We start from the raw sequence: 22952 nt of genomic DNA on the forward strand, positions 1-22952 counted from the left end.
ACAATTCTGAAAATTCAAAGTAAATCTCAGTATGAAACTCGCAAAATACTTCATCAAAAGAGTGCATTTTGCAATCTTCGTCATAATATCTACGTGCTTTTTCCTGCTCCCAGTATCATTTTTCGACATTCTGAATGAATTTCGCAGTTTCCCTGACATGGTCTTTTCCAGTCATCAGTCTGATAATGAGAATATTATACGTATACGTATAAGAATGTTATTATTGTATACGTTGCTCAATGTATATTTATAAGCATTATATTTAACAACACTTCAGTTTTTTTGGAAAAAACTTCAACCAACAACTTATCTAGTATTATTGTTCTTGTTTCAGAATTAAATTTGAAATTTAATTTCGTATTTTGTATTATTATAGTTAATGTAGATGATAAATCAAGAATTCGGTATGCATTCAGTACAATCGATTCATCAAATAAGTACCTCATATTTAGATGAAATGCTTAGTACAAATAATATTTTATTCAATAAATAAATTGGTCAACTAATTGAAGATTACTGGGAAATCGAATTCCCTTCAATATTCCTTCCATGTAGTTTTGAGGAACTGGTAGATAACTCCAAAAAAGTTGAATAAGTGATAGGGAGGCTTATTAAATGAAAGACTATCATAGAGATCCTTAACTAGTTTTATTTTTCTCCAACTGCTTCGTCTTATTAGAGTTGTATGAATCGTAGTAGAATTTGAGGAACAAACAGAAGAACATGATGCACTGTGCTATGGAATATCCGTTGTACATTTTGTCCTCGAACCGGTGTCGGCAGCCTAGAGTTATTCCCACAAACCAGCTGGTCACTCCAACGAATTGTACCTGAAAATTTTAAATTATCTCATAAAATTTTGGAAAAACGTTTCTTCAACTTCCATATCATTGAATATCTTTTGTAAATTTCACATTATTCAATATTTAATATTCATATTTCTGCATGCTTACATCATCCATAGAAACAAGTCGAATAATCAATTAATTTTATTATCAGTCATTTGGGTGGATAATGAAATGATGCTTCCAAAATATAGAATCAGCATAACTTATTTCTACTTACAAACGCAGCATATCACAACTCAAATGCATATAAACCCATATTTTCATAATTTTTGCTATTTTTTGTAAACCTTCTAGTAGCATAATACTTGAAAACTATGTAAATATGTAACTTGTATAACTTCACATGTACAACAATTATAACTTCATTGATGGAGATAAATGTAGCTCCAATCAGAATCAAACTGTTATCATCTTGTTTCATACATTACTGCGAATTTTGACTTCATAACTCCATTATTCTTCAGAATGACTCGTCAAGTTTATTCGCACCCTTTTTACAATTTTAATTGTTATTGGTAACTCAATTAATAAGATTATTAATTTCGATGAAGTCTTTCAATCCTGTGTAAATAGATAAAAACCTCCCATCTATCTGAAACCTATTTGGAATGAATAGAATCCCTAGTATGTCTAAAACGTAGGTTATGTTGCTTCACTTTAGGTGAAGTGAAGCAGCAAAACCTACGTTTTAGACATACAATATTTATACGTTTATCTATTTATTCACATTCTATAATAAACAAATCGAATATATGATCAGGAAAGGACCAACATGCCTGTTTCCTTCTATTTACATTTGCCGGTTTTTATCCATCTACACAGGATTGAAAGAGTTCATCGAAATTGATAATTTTATTAATAACAATTAAAGGCCCCAGTTGATCTATCAATGAAATGTCTAAAACGTAGGTTATGTTGCTTCACTTTAGGTGAAGTGAAGCAACATAACCTACGTTTTAGACATACTTCTATCAAAGTTTGGAAAGGGAACAGGCATGTTGGTCCTTTCCTGATCATATATTCGATTTTTGTATTATATAATGTGAATAAATTAATGTATGATTATTGTGACTGGAAACACAAACAACTCATACTGGATCAAGTTAGTACGAAACTGTGGTCATTACCACTCTATGAACAAAATTATTTCATTCTAGAAATGACATGCTAAATAATATGCAATACCAGTCTACAACAACAGGAGAGCCATAATATTGAGGTTTTATTTGGGAAAATTATAATGTCTCACAGCTTCCTCTCATATCAACATCACAATTTGCATAACTTTTGACAAAACATGTAGCGAGCCAGCAGCTTTTAATGGGAAATCCATTAACTCGGTAACTCAATGTACTGATGATGGAAAATCTGATTCCATCCACTAATAAAATTTTTGGTTTGGAAAATGAATATTAAAACACATGGAATCCTCTGCCTGGAAAGCAATAAATTAATGTGACACAGCAATTCGGAGTGTCATGAATAGGTAAATCGGTTTCTACCTTCAAACATTGCGTTGGATTTATAAATTGGAATGGAATTGTGTTTGAAAATGTTCAAGTCTCAAAACATGAATTCAAGTGTACTATTTCCAGGACTCAAATCAATTTACTCTCAATATTCTCTCAAACAAGTAGTGTGGAACATTTGAACAGTTGACTTTTCATTGGTATCTTTTTTCTACAAATTCTAGAGTTTTACTTCTAGCTGCAATTGTTTTCAGCAATTGTTTTGTTTGTTCTGTTAGTTTAGTTTCGTAGTACTCCTTTTCATTTCTCCTTTTTTCAGTTAACTTGTTCATAGTATCATATTAGTACCGTAATGTAATTTAATATAATTATTGTCATCGTTGGTAATTGCAAAACCATTAGGTTCCATAAGCATAACTATTAAATAGCTATGCGAACTTTGTTGTTCAATTAGTCTAATGATTGTTTTATTCATAATCTTGCTTTCTTCTTTATAAATATAATCTTTTTCACCTCATCTCTGGAAAGTTTCCACCTTTATTTTTTTAGGTACGTTAGTTATAATTATACTACCTACGTTAGTTATAATTTATTATCAACTCGTTTGTAATTTTCTTTGTGTCTTTGTTTGATCTTTTTTTAATAACCTACCTGCGCACAGGTTATAAACCTATGCAGGTATCATTTTCTCTCAAATATTACCCGTAATTATTTATAATGGACATTATATTTATTCTAGCAGCAATGTTACTTTCTTATTAATAAACTATAAATATATAGCTACATTTAGCATCAACTTGCTAATGCAATAAGTAAGTACCCTTATTGTTTCTCGTTTTCTTTGTTTGTACTGTTTTTGTATAATAAATTTCAAATTTCAAAGTTCAAAGCTGCTGCTATTTCTTCCTCTTTCATTGAACTTCAAATTTTTGTCTGAAATTTCCTGCTGCTATTTCATCCATTTCCATTAAATTTCAAATTTTTGCCTGAAATTTCCAGAACTTTCTTATAAAATATCAGTAGCCAGATCGAACACATTGGAATAATCTACAATGAATAATTTGAAATCAAATTTAAATCATATCTTATGAATTTATTTATTCCATACTAGCGGGTAACCCGTGTTTGTTTCGCGAGGGTCTAATTAGAAACTTGACAGGCTGAAAACATGACCTACTGGAATCTAGAAGAATTTGAAATATGCCAAAAACCATCATCGGTAAATTGAGAATCTACAAGAGAAAATTTAAGAACAGCAGGATGTCGAGAGGGATGGAAGGATGTGGTTGTAATGGTTAAGCTCTACATGGGCTGTAGTGCCAATTATGATGATGACGATGATGATGATGATGATGATGATAATGATGATGATGATGATGATAAGAGAAAATTTAGAGTTAGTCAGTCCAGTAGTTGAGACGTTATTCCTGAATTACCTATTCCGTATATTCCGATCTATTCCTCCATTATACATTATAGATTATTATACATCATACATTATTATTTATTATACTGTATTATAGATAGATAATAATAATATCCAGTTTCACCTGATGAGTAAATTTTGAGAAACCATTCACTCAGTACTATTAACTTTGTAGGGTCGGAGAAAAGTATTGGAGAAATATTTTGAATTTTATAATTACCAGCTGCAGTTTTGTGATGTGTTTCTTCCACCAGAGGTAGGGCTGGACGGAGGGTCCCAGTGCAGAGAGCAGGTAATACATGTACATAGCAGTGTGCACCAACGAGTTGAACAGACCAATCATGACAGCTTGCTCGCCTGCAAAATAATTCAATCGAAAATCAATCCCTTCATCGCGCAAGATTCAATTTTCCCACATCGACATGCATTCCGACATCCTCGTCTCTAAAAGCTTGCTGCTACATTGAATTTTGCTTCCAATAAACTGCAACAATGTAGAATACAACGGGGTTGATAGTGGATATGATGAGATTCACTTAAATCTGGCAGTATTGGTAGAATGGGGAGCGCAGTTGTTAGTTTATGAGAAATGCTGACAGTTTAAAACCTTGATAGGTGATTCTAGTATGATTCACTATGAACTGACAGCATTTGGTGATTTGGAAGTGTCAGATTTATTTCATGAGAACTGCTGATAGTTTAAAGTGAGTCCTACTATAGTAGTAGTTGATGCAGGTCTGTAGAAGTTTTTACAGAGTTTCATCACAACAGATAAATGTTAACTTGCTATATTCGCTTCTAAAGCTTCTTATAGTGAACCAATTATTGATTTGATGAGTGCAAAAATACAAAAAGAGTGTTATCCTACATGACTTGTTTTTTTCTAAATCCCATTGCGATCTAGTCTAAAAAGACTAATGAGCAATTCTCCCCGATATAACAAGTGGATAGCATAACCTATAATTTTCATTCATTCATAACTCTACTTTCATTGTATTATCATTCATCCCGTTATCATCACGTAGAATCCTGGAGCTTCCCTAGGCTTAAAATACTTCTAGACAGTCGCCTTTGTAAAATAAATAATAATAATAATAATAATTTCAATTTATTTCATTTGAAGTTACATAGTATCATATACATACAGTGTTTTTCTTCGCTCCTCTAGCAATAATAGAAATAATAATAATAATAATAATAATAATAATAATAATAATAATAATAATATAATAATAATAATAATAATAATAATAATATAATAATAATAATAGTAGTAGTAGTCTAATAATAATAATGGGTTGAATATTAATAATATAGTTAGTTCTCACCAGGACTTCTACTTCTAGCAACTAACTTGAACTTGCTCGCATGAACAATAACATAGCATGTTATACTATGCTCATGGAGAATAAGAGTTTTCTTATCTTGAAAGATCAAATTTATCTTATACAGAGATAGGTATAAATATCATCTTGATAAGTAAATTGAAAGCTAGCATATCTCACTCAATATTTGTTCAATGTTGATAAATAATCAATTTGTAATTAAATTTACTAAAATAAGTTATTATTGTATTTTTTGTAAAATCAACGGTTGTTTGGTTATTCAAGAAATAACATTTGAAACGGCCGCCATTATGATTTATGAATTCAAAAAATTGTCATGATTTTTATGTAGCTCTGCCTTGTTGTCATAAACGATTGAACGAAATTTCATTTCCATTTCTTCAGCCATTATTAAGAAAAAATAGTAAATGAGAAAAAAAATGGTGGCTGTGTGAGTAACTGAGGATTTTCGAACGGTTTGAAGATGATTTTCGGATATTTTTCTTACCCAGGAACAATGTCCTATAGAATATTGGAAGAAAGTTTGGAAACACCCAGTGAACTAATACAAAAGAAGATAGACCTACAAGCAGGTTGCAGCTACAATCTGAATATTATGATAATGGCAATAGATAAGATCAGTGATTCATAGAATAATTGTTTTAATGTAAGGATATAACAAACTGATAAAGATTTTTAGTCTGACATAGGAAAATGATTTACTCGTGAATAGCCACAATTTATCAGAGAGGCTTTAATGGAGTAGTAAAATAGACACTACTTGGAAATATCATTTATTACCATCACTATTAAAAGCTCTTCAGTCATAATAATACTCATTAATGAACCAGAAACTCGCTGTTTTGATAGTAGAATTAAATTTCAGTTCTATCATTCCCTACTCCACTGGCATACATATTATCCTAAGTTGAACTGAGTTTAACTGAGCTGAAGGTCAGTCAGCTATGTAAAACTAGTCAGTTTGATGTCATTCACTTGCAATATGCGCCGTGGGATACTCTGTATGATATCGTCTTCTAAGCTTATGATATATGACAGTACGACAGTAATGAATCAAATAATACAGTCCTAGTAACACATCTCTCTCTTTCATGAACTTTGTGTAAATAAGTTTTTGAGTGAATTAATTTACCTCGAACATATTTAATGTGTGCCCAGCACGACACAACGACACTTGTATGGTGATAGACGTGTAGAAAGGTTACTTGGTTCTGCTTCTTCCTCAGAACGAAAATAACCTGAAATCAAATTAAATTGTATCATTTTAGAGACTACTACAGTCGGTTGAATGACAAATTCACAACTTTGACAGCATCTGCATGTGATGCTCTTCCAGTTGTAGTTGTTAATTTGGTTGAAAGTACAAGGGTATGAAAATTCTAGTTACAAATCTAAAATTGAGATGTGACCGTGACATTATAGGTGTATTTGTACATCGTACGAGTGTATACATAAAGACAGGATAAATAAATAGACATACATAAATATCCGTAGACATGTTTGATACGAGTCTATATTGTAGTGGAAAATGGAAATAATGCAGCTGAATAAGGCCAAGAATTATTCATGGTTGTTGGAATGCGAGTCTCAACCGGTGAGTTGCAACGCAGTAGTGGGTCGTCAACGGATTTTTGATAAATAAATTTAGGATAAATAAATAGGCATACATAAATATCCGTAGACATGATACGAGTCTATATTGTAGTGTAATATTATTATTTGATCCTCTATCCGTTATTTAGTATTCCCGATTCTATTGACCGGCCAAGAATTATTCATGGTTGTTGGAATGCGAGTCTCAACCGGTGAGTTGCAACGCTGTAGTGGGTCGTCAACGGATTTTTGATATGTTGCAGCATAGCTCTTTAAAATGTATTAAAATTAAGATTCGAATTAAGATTACACATGAAGATTTCTTACCATATTGAGTTTTGATATTAACTTCTTCACTTTCAATATCATTGGTAGGTTTCAACATAACAATATATTTTTGTTGTTCAATACGGTACTCATGAAGACGTCTAAGATGGAATCACTCACAACTGAACAGTCATTTCTTTTTCTTAAATAACCAGTTTGAAACGGATCTTGAAACTCACTCAATCAAAAATATTGGAATTTGGCGGGAACGATGGTTTAGACATCTGGACTCGTTCATGAATAGGTTTTGAAATAATAAGTAATCTCAATGTACCTAGAATGTATTCTAGGTACATTGAGTAATCCCAATAATAAGTACAAACTCATTTAGGCATTATTCATTTATTCTGTATTCATTTGTACAATAAGTACATTATCAAAATGATTGGGAGAGGAAAAATAAGGTAACCTTGTGCTATTTCTCTCCCAAATTTAGATAGCACAAATAATTTATCTAGGCTATCGCTTGAGATTTGTTTGAATTTTCTGTAATAACAATACTTCATAAATATAGAGTTTTCAATGATAATTAGAAAATTTCAAGATACATTTTAAAAGTATCCCTTGAATGACAGTCAAAACAATCAGGATAGACAATATCAAATTTGCATACGGTTTACAGTTTCAAACGTCCCAAATCATGTTTTTAAAATTCACTTATTTATTCCTAGTAATGCTGTCTGGAAAGTTGTTGTTATTCCATTTACTGCTGCCATCTTCTGGAAGACTTCAAGACTAGGTCTCAATATCAGTTATTGACCAATCAGGAGAAAGTAGGAGGGGCTTGATGTTTTGAGACTTGAGCAATTCTACATGATCCAGTAACTATCACCATCTAGTGGTGAAATTCAAAACTACTTCCCCCATTTATATTATAATGTTGCCTACTTTTTTAAAATAGGCGGAGCAACAATAATCACCAATCACTGATTCTGAAACTCATTGAATGGATTTCTAATCAAAAGTCTATACCTGTCTGGAACAACAGGAATTCTTTCAATGAATCTCCAATCATAAGTTTTCTATCATAAGCCTGAAATACAGCTTACTATTTGAGAATAATTGAAAAATGTCTATATCATGAGTAAAATATATTATTGATTTCTCACAACATAATATTCTGAATAAAACTTACCGTATCCATGAGATCAATGACTTTGAGGAGAAACCATATCCACACTCCGTTAAGGAACTGAAAAATATAACAATATGAATCTCCAATCATGTTTGTATTCTGAGTTGAAAGTTATATAACTCAAATAAATATTGGTATTAGGCTGGATCTTTCAAGATCTGGATCTTATTCAGTAACAAAGTAAATTGTTCTATGTAGCATAATGGATCAATTTATCAAAGGAGAGATTGTTCAAGTTCTATTCAGTGAATATGATGATTTATCTCAGTTCTGAGTTTCAATTTATCAGGATTAGGGCCCAGAACAGCAATCTAATTATTAATATGTCCGTATAGGTTCAGATGAACCTATACAAACAAATATAAATTTCGTATATTGCAAGGAAGATTCGTGAAAAGAATATTTTATTCAAATCATAGGCTACTTCATTTAATTGGATGACATTCACATACATGGTGGAATCGTATCAATAAAAAATATTTGAGTTCTAGTTAAACTTAGTTGAAATGTTACGCTACATTCTCCAAGAGAAGAGATCAGTTTAGAGTGATATTACCTTACAATATCAAAAAAATTGAAACCCATTCAACATTTCAACTTGTTAACAATAGGTAGAATTTGAGAATGTTTAGGAGAATCAATTTGAAATTATACAAATACTGAATAATAAAATTCATTTAAATATCATAATGTAATGGAGGAAATACAAATTGTTAATTCCATGATAATACGTAACTAATTGACAATCAATTGATAGTTCTATTTACCTTGAATCTGAAGTTGAGATCAACCAGTGGTTCGTGGAAGCATGATTGACTGAAGAGGTATTGGAGGAAGCCACTGGAGCTGACAAGCTGAAAAATTCAATAACATTGATTGATTACGCTTTATAAACCACAAAATTCAATAGACTATACTTTTATCGTACACCTTGCCATCAAAATGATTCAGAAACTTCAATGAATTGAAGTTTGGTTTCTATCATTTCTCAACTGAGCTTCCTTATTACTGATTGGCTAATTTTCGTTGTCATTGATTCTACATCCAAATTAGAACAAAATACAGTACTTTTTGTCAAAACAATAGTCATGAATAAACCACTGGTAGAGATGGTTTAACATGAACGTAACCATAAATAATAAACCGTTTCAATTACAACGCAATAGTTTTCAATACAGACAGTGGGTGCTGCAACATTGGGAGTTGATTCAGGCTTTACATTTTTGAAGCATAATATCATAAATGAGATATAGCATAAGAAAATATCCCATGCTATAGGTCGTTCTGTTCAAGATTGTTGTTAAATCAAGTCGATCACTGTCGACTACTGACCGGTTTAAGATTACTGTTTTGGCCGGGTGAGAACGGCACAGTATGAGAGACTACCAGAGTCACATAGCTTCACACCTTCCCAAAAAAAATCTACTAGGACTATCGGCTTGAGTTAACAGTGAATTTTGAAACATGAAAACCTTATACCATGGGATATCTTCCTATGCTATATTCTCTCTTTAATATGCTATAAATAAATTAAACACAGATACACAGTCTCAAAAACAAGGAACAACAAGATGCATGAAATAATACACGATACATTGGACATTTGAAAAAGGCCAATGATGAAGGATTGATTTGAGAAAATATAATAATATATTCAATCATAATTCATGCTAAATATATGAAATTTTGACGACTATTTCTTTAGTTTTCAATATAATAATAAAATCTAGGAGCCTACTTACCCAGAATAGGAACCATCCGTTATAAACCACTTGTATGAAATTGTAGACAAGCATGAGATTTTTAAGGCTGTATGGCTTCCGGTGCTCCATGTACTGAGGACCGAATTTGAGAATGAAATAGAAGTAGGAGGCCATAATAACAGCTATCGGGTATGGACTGTTCATCAGGAACAGACTGTCGACGTAATTGTCTGCAAAAACAAAAGATCATCGTTCAAAATAATAGAATTTATATTGAATTTAATATATCAAATTCAATTGTATTTTAATTTATAGGATACTGATCATTCTCGTATGCAAGATGAAAAAATAGTAAAAGAGAATCATGAAAATCAATTTTGCACAAGATATCCTCAATAATTCTGTTTTGAAGATTTTGCAGACTGAAATTCACAATTTAATAAGTAATTGAAAATATTGATGAGGGAATGATCAGTTTTGTTAATTCAAGTATTATTCAAGTAATCTATAATCAAATAGTCTGGGATGAATTTTGATTGTAATAAATCTGCGACAGCAGTAAGTTGAGGATAACTATAATTGTGTGTATTTAGCAAGAAGTATTCGGCTCCTTTGTAACTTATTCCAACAGCAATAAGCGTACTTTTGAGTATGTACTACTGTATGTCAAAACACTCTTAGAAGTATTATTGTTACCCTACAGTTGTGTTGTGAGTGATGTTGTAGTACTTTTCCATAATGAAAACACTAATTAGAAATTGTCAACCGCTTTTTATTATTATAAATTATCATAATATATACAGAACCAGGTTTCGTGGCTTCACCAGCCACATCTTCAGCTGTTTGTTTACAGTTGTAAACAAATAATTAAAAGTGGTTGACAATTTCAAATTGGTGTTTTCATTATTATTTGTTAGATAGAAAGGTCCCACACACTATTATTTTTTTATAAATAGTTGATAAGGTACAACACACATTCTACTACACAGTTTTGATAGAGAATTGAACTACACACTGTACCATAGACATAAAATTGTCTTTTTAACCAAATTTTCACTGAAAGATTACAAAAAGATTATGAGGAACATTGATAATTTATTATAAATGGATAGGAATGAGTGCTGCTTATCTGAAAAACCCGCATTTGTTCTCACCTTCCAGTTTACTCCTCTCCTCTATAAGGAAGGTTTCATTCCGCGAATCCATTGTCTCCATTTTGTAATTCCTGGAAAACATAAAAGTACATTGTTATCAACATTAAATCCAATACAAAAAGGCAATAACAAACTTGGGAAAAAATTTAAGAAAGTTCACGCATGTATGCACTAATTGTTTACATAAGCTATCGTTTATCTTTTAATTTTTCGAGACATTTTTTCCTATAATGAACTTGCACCCTTGAGTACAATTAGTTCTCAGTTATTAGCTAATTATAATATCGATGAAATGAAATAATATAATCTCAAATTGAACTTATCCTTTCCCTTATTATTTTTTCCCCATCCCATCCTTTCATATCTACCGTCTATTTACTTTTCCTGATACTTTTTTCACCTTTCAAGGATTGATGGTTTTCCTAGTATATGGATATCTATAGTTGGAAAAACCCTTCAATCATCCACCCTTTTTTGCACCACTTTCTCTTTATTATGTTCTAATATGCATTGTTGTTGTTGTTGTTTGCAATTATTCTTTTTGTTAATCTCTGTATTGAACTTGTATGTGTGTGTAAAAATAAATTGAAATGAAATTGAACTTCAATGACAATGTAATATTTCAAGCACAGATTCTTGCCTGTGGTACATGTTATTGAAGTTTTTTATGTAGAAGCCCATGTACTTATAAAGACTGAACTAATAATTCATCAAATTAATAGTAATCAAAGCCAATAGAAATTTTCTAAATCGATTAATAGATCTCCCCTCAATTTCCAAACCTCCAGCTCTAATCTTGAAAGTGATTGATCCTTTTACACATTTCACCATCCCTTATTAAAGTTCATATATTATGTAGAAGCCTATGTACTTATATAGTCTAAACAAGTAATTAATCAAATAGTAATCAAAGCCAATAGAAATTGTCTAAATCGATTAGTAGATCTCCCCTCAATTTCCAAACCTCCAGCTCTAATCTTGAAAGTGATTGATCCTTTTACACATTTCACCATCCCTGTACGACCGGCACAAAAAGGAAAGTCAGAGATAATGTTTGATGTGAATTACTGTCGGAGAAGGAGAAGGAAATAGAGACAAAGAAGTATTAGCAGACAGCTGAAAGCAAAGGTGAAAGGTGATTGGCTGAGAGGCGAGCCTGGAGTAAAGAGTTTTTGGCAAAGTTGAGCGAACATCTCACAGGGGTTTGCAAGCTTATTAATTTGATTGTGTCGAGAGAGGGTCGAGTAAGACTTAACTGAGTTTTTGCCCTTAGTTTTGAGGGTATGTAGGTGGGGGGGAGGTGTGAATTATAGGGGTACTAATGTTCCTCTCTCGCTCCTCCTGTGCATAGGCGATAAGAAAAGAAGTGATTTATAGCTGGCTGCGGGATATTAATTGTATCCATATCCATGAGGAAGTATTTTTACCGTGTTGTTGTAGTAGAGACGTGTCTTTTTCAACCCACTTGTGGATTTATAGCGGCAATGGAAAATAATGACGGTGAACCCTTTTCTGCAGCTCCAACCCTCTCCTACTCAACTACCCCCCACCAAAGATTCTCCGCGGCCCATTAGCGTTTGCAGAGCGTTTTCAACACTCAGCCGTGTTCGACACTATCCAGCCATCTATCTACAAATCAGTCTCTCGCAGCCGTCTTCGAGGCTCTTTACATCCGGAAAATGAATTGTTGTATCGAATATCAATTTGTGGTTCGATTGAATTCAGGGTTTCTTTGGTTTATGTACTTGAAACGTATATTTATCTATTTTATCAACATAATTGAGAATCAGGAATAGGACAACTCCAAAACTCATATTATTCTCCTAATTGTGATGGATAGTCCAAAAAGAGGTTGAAATCTTATTTTTATTTTCATTTTTTAAGACAAAAACATTAAGGTGCGTACAGATTTACGCGCCGCGAACATGAGCAATTCACTTTTAATCAGCTGATGCCAAGCTTCGTATATCTGTATCTTACCGTTTCTGTAAAAATACAGATATAATCAGCTGATTAAAAGTGATATTGCTCATGTTCGCGGCGCGTATATCTGTACGCACCTTTAGAAATACTTGAACTAAGCAAGTTTAAAGGGAACAGATGATATCATTTCATGAAACTCGTGTATTTTGCTGTTTCAATGAATAGTATCTTCAATATCGTATGTAGCTCTCCATATTATCTGATACATGATTGACAATCTTGATTCATTATCTCTTTTCTGTATAGGGCTACTTTTATAGAAATAGAAAGAAAAATAAAAATCTTAGTACCCTTTTGAAATATTTAATCACAACATGTTTAAAGATATCACTTGAAAATGGCATCAATGTCCGAAACATGTTGTGATTAAATATTTCAAAAAGGGTACTAGGATTTTTATATTTCTTCCTATTTGATTAATTATCTATAGAGCTTTGGGCTTTTGGGCATCATTTGAAATTCACGTTCCATACAATCATGAGATTATCCATGAAATTGACAAGAGATCGTACAATAAAATGTATTAGAGTTGGTACCTTTAATCATACACCCATCATAAACGAACAAACATGGACGATGAGCCTAAAAGAGAATCATATAATAATGATCATAAAGAAACTGGAAAGCTACAGCAGCCCATAAAAGCAATGTTATAATTATGTGCTATTGTTCCAGCAAATTGTATGAACTTATCTTACATCCAGAATGGATGGCATAGTTATATCTATTATTGCTTCATTCGAGATAAATATTTCCCAAGTCCCAACGTTTCAAACCATGTCAAAACGAACAGAAACAAGTCCTACTAAACCATAAAATTGACACAAACCTATTCAATTGCACATGACACTGCATTCGATTTGGCTTTAAATCTTGGACTTAAGATTCATCCTTTGTAGATCTCTTCACTCCTAAATCGAACGAATTCATTACAGAATCATAAATTGTTCAGAGTTTGAGGGAGTAAACGAATTGAACGACTGAAACACTGATTCCGATTGTTTATTCCCTTAGAGTTTAGGGAAGAGAATAATTATTCTCCGGCAACTTCTCTGCTATAAATGTCATGTTGTATTCTCTCCAATCTCTCCTTGGCATTCGACAGCAATTAAGCGAACCCATAAACCCCGATTATTACATTGAAACGACTCTGTTCATTACTGTATTACGATTGGAACAAGAGATGCAATCCGGGGTTTAGACGGTCGACTGCCATAATTTATGCGACATCAGGTTCAGTAATTATAACATTGCTTTTATGGGCTGCTGCTGCTGCTTTCCAGTGCCTCTATGATCTTGACCCAGCCGCATCTGTTGCCACTGCCACCAGTTATTGCTCAAGTCAGAACCGGCTTCGAGTCCCGAAGAAGTTGGGAAGAATGATTTGAGATCGGTCGCGCGAGTCAAGTGAGTAACCCTGTACCAATGACATTGATAGTGGTTGCATCACGTGTTTGTGGGGTGTAACACTTTACTACGGCACTCGATCGTTGACTCGGTCGCATTTCATCGGCGACTTATTTTTTCGAATTGAGGAACTATGAGTCATATGCATCATTCAAGTTTCATACTATTCTAAGTTTCATTCAAATTACTAGAAGTTCTGTGAACAGAAGACCTCACGCAGCTATAAACCACAGTCTCCTCTAAAATACTGTTAATTAGAGTAAATTCTGTCCTATCCTGTCGTGTCGGCGAGATATCGATGTGTAAACGACTAATGACTGTTTGGCTTGTTGTATTGACAATGTTTATAATTTGATGTGAACAGCTAATATGCTACTATCATTAAAAGCTTACCGAGTTGAAAGCAGAGAAAAGTCGGGAGAAAATACTATGCTACTTCAAGTTATCAATTGCATGCCTCACTGCATGCAATTAATAGTCCACACAACAGCTGTTTTTTCACTAAGTTACATTGAGATATTGAATTGCATGCAATTTATAATCCACTCGACAGCTGATTTATGATGAATAATTCTATAGTCTGATTTTTACTCTAATATTGGCGTATGAAGGAGACTCATTTTCCTTTTATATTATCTTTGAAATGCAAAATTTCCAAAAACCTTGTATATACGACGACGCGCAATTTGAAAAGGAACATACCTGTCAAATTTCATGATAATATTATATTACCGAGTTTCGCCGTGAATGCGGAATATATAAACATAAAAACATAATATAAGCATAAAGAGAAATGCAAAACCGTCGACCATAACAAGGTTAACGATCCCATATTAAAAGTTCATTCATTCGAAAAAAGGTACCATGTCAAAACGAACAGAAACAAGTCCTACTAAACCATAAAATTGACACAAACCTATTCAATTGCACATGACACTGCATTCGATTTGGCTTTAAATCTTGGACTTAAGATAAACATCCTTTGTAGATCTCTTCACTCCTAAATCGAACGAATTCATTACAGGAACATTAATTGTTCAGAGTTTGAAGGAGTATACGAATTGAACGACTGAAACACTGATTCCGATTGTTTATTCCCTTAGAGTTTAGGGAAGAGAATAATTATTCTCCGGCAACTTCTCTGCTATAAATGTCATGTTGTATTCTCTCCAATCTCTCCTTGGCATTCGACAGCAATTAAGTGAACCCATAAACCCCGATTATTACATTGAAACGACTCTGTTCATTACTGTATTACGATTGGAACAAGAGATGCAATCCGGGGTTTAGACGGTCGACTGCCATAATTTATGCGACATCAGGTTCAGTAATTATAACATTGCTTTTATGGGCTGCTGCCGCTTTCTAGTGCCTCTATGATCTTGACCCAGCCGCATCTGTTGCCACTGCCACCAGTTATTGCTCAAGTCAGAACCGGCTTCGAGTCCCGAAGAAGTTTGGAAGAATGATTTGAGATCGGTCGCGCGAGTCAAGTGAGTAACCCTGCACCAATGACATTGATAGTGGTTGCATCACGTGTTTGTAAGGTGTAACACTTTACTACGGCACTCGATCGTTGACTCGGTCGCATTTCATCGGCGACTTATTCTTTCGAATTGAGAAACTATGAGTCATATGCACCATTCAAGTTTCATACTATCATTAATTTCATTCAAATTACTAGTAGTTCTGTGAGCAGTAGACCTCACGCAGCTATAAACCACAGTCTCCTCTAATACTGTCCATCAGAGTAAATTCTGTCCTTTCCTATCGTGTCGGCGAGATATCGATGTGTAAACGACTAATGACTGTTTGGGTTGTTGTACCGACAATGTTTATAATTTGATGTGAACAGCTAATATGCTACTATCATCAAAAAGCTTACCGAGTTGAAAGCAGAGAAAAGTCGGGAGAAAATACTATGCTACTTCAAGTTATCAATTGCATGCCTCACTGCATGCAATTAATAGTCTACACAACAGCTGTTTTTTCACTAAGTTACATTGAGATATTGAATTGCATGCAATTTATAATCCACCCGACAGCTGATTTATGATGAATAATTCTATAGTCTGATTTTTACTCTTATATTGGCGTATGAAGGAGACTCATTTTCCTTTTATATTATCTTTGAAATGCAAAATTTCCAAAAACCTTGTATATACGTCGACGCGCAATTTAAAAAGGAACATACTTGTCAAATTTAATGATAATATTATATTACCGAGTTTCGCCGTAAATGCGGAACATATAAACATATAAAACATAATAAGCATAAAGAGAATGCAAAACCGTCGACTTGAATCTTAGACCTCACTTCGCTCGGTCAAATATGGTTATAATGAAGTTTTTCATCATAGTTATATGTTAGATTGCGAAATTGTATCACCAGAATATCTAACTCCGTTTAAAGTTTGTAATACGGTCTTCATCTGTTGAGTTTGTCGGTGACGTATCCTTATAATGAGGTAGCTCATACCATATCCTTACTTGGAGAGTTATTTGAAAACTGATGACAGTCACTGGTCACTGAGAACGTTCTAAAGGACGGAAACGTTGTTCGGATGCATGGGTTACTCGGTACATGGTATCATTTACCGACACACCGTACACGGTAAACAGGTAGGGGTACACGGTGTATACCATAACACAGGTTAACGATCCCATATTGAAGGTACCATAACAAGGTTAACGATCCCATATTAAAAGTTCATTCATTCGAAAAAAGGTACCATGACAAAGGTTAACGATCCCATATTAAAGGTACCATAACAAAGGTTAACTATCCCATATTGAAGGTACCAAAACGAAGGTTAACGATCCCATATTAAAAGTTCATTCATTCAAAAAAGGTACCATGACAAAGGCTAACGATCCCATATTAAAGGTACCATAACAAAGGTTAACGATCCCATATTAAAGGTACCATAACAAAGGTTAACGATCCCATATTAAAGGTATCATGACAAAGGTTAAGGATCCCATATTATTAGTTCATATGTTTTGGGAGGTGTTGAGTTAATCAGGACTAAGAAACAAAATAAGCGGCAATGAATGGTGCGGGAATCTAGCTGCTTCTGGACACGAAAACATTACACTGGTCTTGATGAGTAAGATTTTGGTGTGGTAGGTTGAGTGTATTCAATAATTCAATTGATATGTCGGAGAATAGCAGCAAAGTAAGCGGCGCTTAGCAGAGAGTATAGAATGTACATTAAAATGTACATAGAATGTAAATTACATTCTATCCTCTATGGTACTGGTGCTTAGGTGCTTTGTACAACTGAGGTGCAACTTTTTCAATATTCTTGATAAATTCTTGTTGACTATTCGACCTTGGCTAAAACTATTTGTTGTCGTTTTATTGTTGCCTCCTTGTTCGAATAAGTAATTAGTAGATCAGCACTCTCCGAATTAGATTTTTTCACGTTTTTAGCTTCGTTCCTTATTGGGAGACCTTACATCAAACCTAACCGGTTCTATGTATAATATCAGTATCTACAAGAGTAATGCTCGAAATATTGAAAAAAAAAGAAATCTAATGGATTTAAAATTCCAAGATCAAAGTTAGTGTAAAACATAGAATCTTTTTCTAGATTTTCAACAAGGAAGTTTAAAAAAGCCCACTCAATCTACGATTATCAAACTCAAAACATTCTATGATTAAGGACTACTCTCTTACAAAACATCCTATTAGTCCAGTCAATAAAGACATAAAAAAGGGGGTGTGCTTGCAATTTATATTGTAGTTCTGATTTTTTAATATATTATTTGGGTTCCTGAGAGAAGTCCAGAACCAATTTCTTCATGCAAAATTTCCTTGTGCTAGATACAGAGTGGCCCAAAAACCTCGTATTTTCGGCTCATTTTCCAGTTTTCAGCTATTTCTGCCAAATCTCGTAATAGGACAGAAAAAATTTGATCTTGCCTTTTTTCTAGAATATGAGATTCTGTATGAAATGAGATCATTCGGAACTCTCTATCTACAATGAGTACTGAGTTATGATTTTTCAAAAATGAATGAAATTTGAAGAGAAAATCAATTTTTGATGAATTTTAGATTTTGATCAACAATATCTTCCGATTGTTACCATTTAGATGTATACTTCAAAACTCCCTCTGGGCGTATTTTTGTGCTCTACAATATAAGATCAGGTAGAGCGCTCTATCTCATATAGATTTCCAGGTACACCTGACAACAATGCTCCTTGTATGTGAAAAACACCTAATTTTCAGCATCAACCATCATCACCAACTACATAGTCTTCACATTGATACGACTCTGTTCATTACTGTATTACGATTGGAACAAGAGATGCAATCCGGGGTTTAGACGGTCGACTGCCATAATTTATGCGACATCAGGTTCAGTAATTATAACATTGCTTTTATGGGCTGCTGCTGCTGCTTTCCAGTGCCTCTATGATCTTGACCCAGCCGCATCTGTTGCCACTGCCACCAGTTATTGCTCAAGTCAGAACCGGCTTCGAGTCCCGAAGAAGTTGGGAAGAATGATTTGAGATCGGTCGCGCGAGTCAAGTGAGTAACCCTGTACCAATGACATTGATAGTGGTTGCATCACGTGTTTGTGGGTGTAACACTTTACTACGGCACTCGATCGTTGACTCGGTCGCATTTCATCGGCGACTTATTTTTTCGAATTGAGGAACTATGAGTCATATGCATCATTCAAGTTTCATACTATTCTAAGTTTCATTCAAATTACTAGAAGTTCTGTGAACAGAAGACCTCACGCAGCTATAAACCACAGTCTCCTCTAAAATACTGTTAATTAGAGTAAATTCTGTCCTATCCTGTCGTGTCGGCGAGATATCGATGTGTAACGACTAATGACTGTTTGGCTTGTTGTATTGACAATGTTTATAATTTGATGTGAACAGCTAATATGCTACTATCATCAAAAGCTTACCGAGTTGAAAGCAGAGAAAAGTCGGGAGAAAATACTATGCTACTTCAAGTTATCAATTGCATGCCTCACTGCATGCAATTAATAGTCCACACAACAGCTGTTTTTTCACTAAGTTACATTGAGATATTGAATTGCATGCAATTTATAATCCACTCGACAGCTGATTTATGATGAATAATTCTATAGTCTGATTTTTACTCTAATATTGGCGTATGAAGGAGACTCATTTTCCTTTTATATTATCTTTGAAATGCAAAATTTCCAAAAACCTTGTATATACGACGACGCGCAATTTGAAAAGGAACATACCTGTCAAATTTCATGATAATATTATATTACCGAGTTCGCCGTGAATGCGGAATATATAAACATAAAAACATAATATAAGCATAAAGAGAAATGCAAAACCGTCGACCATAACAAGGTTAACGATCCCATATTAAAAGTTCATTCATTCGAAAAAAGGTACCATGACAAAGGTTAACGATCCCATATTAAATGTACCATAACAAAGGTTAACTATCCCATATTGAAGGTACCAAAACGAAGGTTAACTATCTCATATTGAAGGTACCATAACAAGGTTAACGATCCTATATTGAAGGTTCATTCATTCGAAAAAAGGTACCATGACAAAGGTTAACGATCCCATATTAAATGTACCATAACAAAGGTTAACTATCCCATATTATTAGCCCATATGTGTCGGGAGGTGTTGAGTTAATCAGGACTAAGAAGCAAAATAAGCGGCAATGAATGGTGCGGGAATCTAGCTGCTTCTGGACAAGACAACTCTGGTCTTGATGAGTAAAATTTTGGAGTGGAAGGTTGAGCGTATTCGATAATTTAATTGATATGTCATAGAATATCAACAAAGTAAGCGGCGCTTATATGTGCTTTGTACAACTGACGTGCAACTTTTCCAACATTCTTGATGAATTCTTGTTGATATTCGACCTTAGCTAAAACTATTCGTCGTCGTTCTATTGTTGCCTCCTTGTTTGAATAAGTAATTAGTAGATCAGCACACTCCGAATTAGATTTTTTCACTTTTTCAGCTTCGTTCCTTATTGGGAGACCTTACATCAAACCTAACCGGTTCTATGTATAATATCAGTATCTACAAGAGTAATGCTCGAAATATTGAAAAAAAAAGAAATCTAATGGATTTAAAATTCCAAGATCAAAGTTAGTGTAAAACATAGAACCTTTTTCTAGATTTTCAACAAGGAAGTTTAAAAAAGCCCACTCAATCTACGATTATCAAACTCAAAACATTCTATGATTTAGGTCTACTCTCTTACAAAACATCCTATTGAAGTCATTGATCACTTAGATATTCATTTATGATGGAAGGTGTCAAGAAAAATACAGAAGCTGAAGAGCTCTTTCAAGTAATGGACCTGTTACGTTCATGTGAGAAGTACAAACTATTGAGTGTACACTAGTAATAATCCTTGCATCGAAGTACTGTGATGTATTGTTCCTGCTCCAACACCTTTTAGTACAAAGGTTCAAGTCTTTTCACTGTACTGTAATCATTGTTATGCTTCCTTCAAGGGAAGCTTTTTCAGAGTGCCTGTAAAAGCGCGTGTTACTTGCTCCTTTCACACTGTCCGCGTTTCACTCTATGATTTCAATTGGATGGATTCTGTTGAATGAGAAGCAAAAAAAGATCGCCGACACGAACTTCACTCATCTCAATGAATACATTGAAGATGTTTCAGAAGGACTCAGAATCTATGCTCTTTGGAAAATAAAGGTGCATCAAGGAATATACTGCTATTGTGTTTTATCTATTGTTCTGAACTATTCGACCTATCCAAAACATTCGAGTATTTACCGGTTATGAGAGATTGACAAACTTTTGAACTCTATTACAAGAGAGGAAGATTTCATAAAAACACATAAATTTTATTTTGGAAAATAACGGAATGTATAATTTCCATTAGATTGATTAGCATTAGTATAAGTTGTATTGGACGATTACAAATTTTTATGAGGTTTCGTTTATAATTTCTCAGGAAACATCACATACTAGTAGTTCTGTGAACAGTAGACCTCACGCATTTTTCTCATCCACAAGTATCCGATGTCACCTTATCTAGTTAAGGAAGATTTCATAAAAACACATAAATTCTATTTTAGAAAATAACGGAATGTATAATTTCCATTAGATTTATTAGCATTAGTATAAGTTGTATTGGACGTTTACAAATTTTTATTAGGTTTTGTTTATAATTTCTCAGGAAACATCACATACTAGTAGTTCTGTAAACAGTAGACCTCACGCAGTTTTCTCATCCACAAGTATCCGATGTCACCTTATCTAGTTGATTCAGTTGAATCATAATTTAATCTTAAAAATTTTTATTTGTTTTCTTCAAGATCAAAAACTCACTTATGTTAATAAAGTCAGTTCACGTTTGAATTTGTATTCCATATATGATAATTTACAGTTCCGTGATAATCTTTCTATCTGATAAAAATATTTCTCAACTATTTTAAAATTAATTTTTTCAATCAAGAATATTTAAATTTCTTCAGCATTATTTAGTATTCATTTAATCATTTTTTATTTTATTTTCAATCACCTATTGAATTTGTTTATCAAATCTGAGAATATTGATACTGATGGGTACGTATCATTGACCGAGCGAAGTGAGTCTGAGATTCAAGACGACGGTTTGGCATTTCTCTTAATGTTTAAATGTTTGAATGTTTGAATGTTTAAATGTTTAAATGTTTAAATGTTTAAATGTTTAAATGTTTAAATGTTTAAATGTTTAAATGTTTGAATGTTTGAATGTTGAATGTTTGAATGTTTGATTGTTTATATGTTGCGCATTTACGGCGAAACGCGGTAATAGATTTTCATGAAATTCGACAGGTATGTTTCTTTTTTAATTGAGCGTCGACCTATATACAACGTTTTTTGGAAATTTTGAATTTCAAGGATAATATAAAAGGAAAAAGGAGCCTCCTATACGCCAGTATTAGAGTAAAAATCAGACTATAGAATTCTTCATCATAAATCAGCTGACAAGTGATTACACAGATGTGTGGAGAAGCCAATCTATTGCTGTATTCCCATAAGGTCTATAGTTTCAATCAGGTACTTGTGGATGATAATACTGCGTGTGGTCAACTGTTCACAGAACAACTAGTAGATAATATTGAATCTTCACCTTATAGAAATAGACTCGGCCAGACATCTGTGTAATGCATGCAATGGATAATCCACATGTCAGCTGATTGATTATAAATAATTCTATAGTCTGATTGATCCTATCTCCAAAAAAATTTATATACTGTATATATTGATATCAGAGTATGGAGGAATACCTTTTCTTTTTATATTATCCTTGAAATGCAAAATTTCAAAAAAACCTTGTGTATACATCGACGCGCAGTTGAAAAAGAAAATATTCCTGCCAAGTCTCATCGAATTATATCAACGTGTTAGGCCGTAATCGCGTTACATACTATACAGACAGACAATAGAAAATCCGAGTTAAAACTTAGACCTCACTACGTTCGGTCAAAATTATCTTCATTTCTTGTAATTCACATTTAATTATTGGAATTGGTTTCATCAACAAAGGATATTCGAGTTTCTATAATGAATCTT

The 22952-nt window shown here is 33.4% G+C and overlaps 1 protein-coding gene across 1 annotated transcript in view; it reads right to left on the reverse strand.

Moving 5' to 3' along the window:
• Positions 1-629: 629 nt before the first annotated feature.
• LOC111060855 (elongation of very long chain fatty acids protein 1) overlaps positions 630-22952 on the reverse strand; it is a 39630-nt gene continuing 17307 nt past the window's right edge. The window contains exons 2-8 of the mRNA XM_039426353.1: positions 11002-11072; positions 9887-10077; positions 8912-8998; positions 8145-8201; positions 6222-6327; positions 3964-4100; positions 630-830 (exon numbers count right to left, since the gene is read on the reverse strand). Of these exons, the coding sequence (XP_039282287.1) occupies positions 639-830; positions 3964-4100; positions 6222-6327; positions 8145-8201; positions 8912-8998; positions 9887-10077; positions 11002-11062 (831 nt within the window). The 5' untranslated portion in view covers positions 11063-11072 and the 3' untranslated portion in view covers positions 630-638. The remainder of the gene's footprint in view (positions 831-3963; positions 4101-6221; positions 6328-8144; positions 8202-8911; positions 8999-9886; positions 10078-11001; positions 11073-22952) is intronic.

This window comes from Nilaparvata lugens, chromosome 4 (assembly GCF_014356525.2).
Source record: "Nilaparvata lugens isolate BPH chromosome 4, ASM1435652v1, whole genome shotgun sequence".
NCBI lineage: Eukaryota > Metazoa > Arthropoda > Insecta > Hemiptera > Delphacidae > Nilaparvata > Nilaparvata lugens.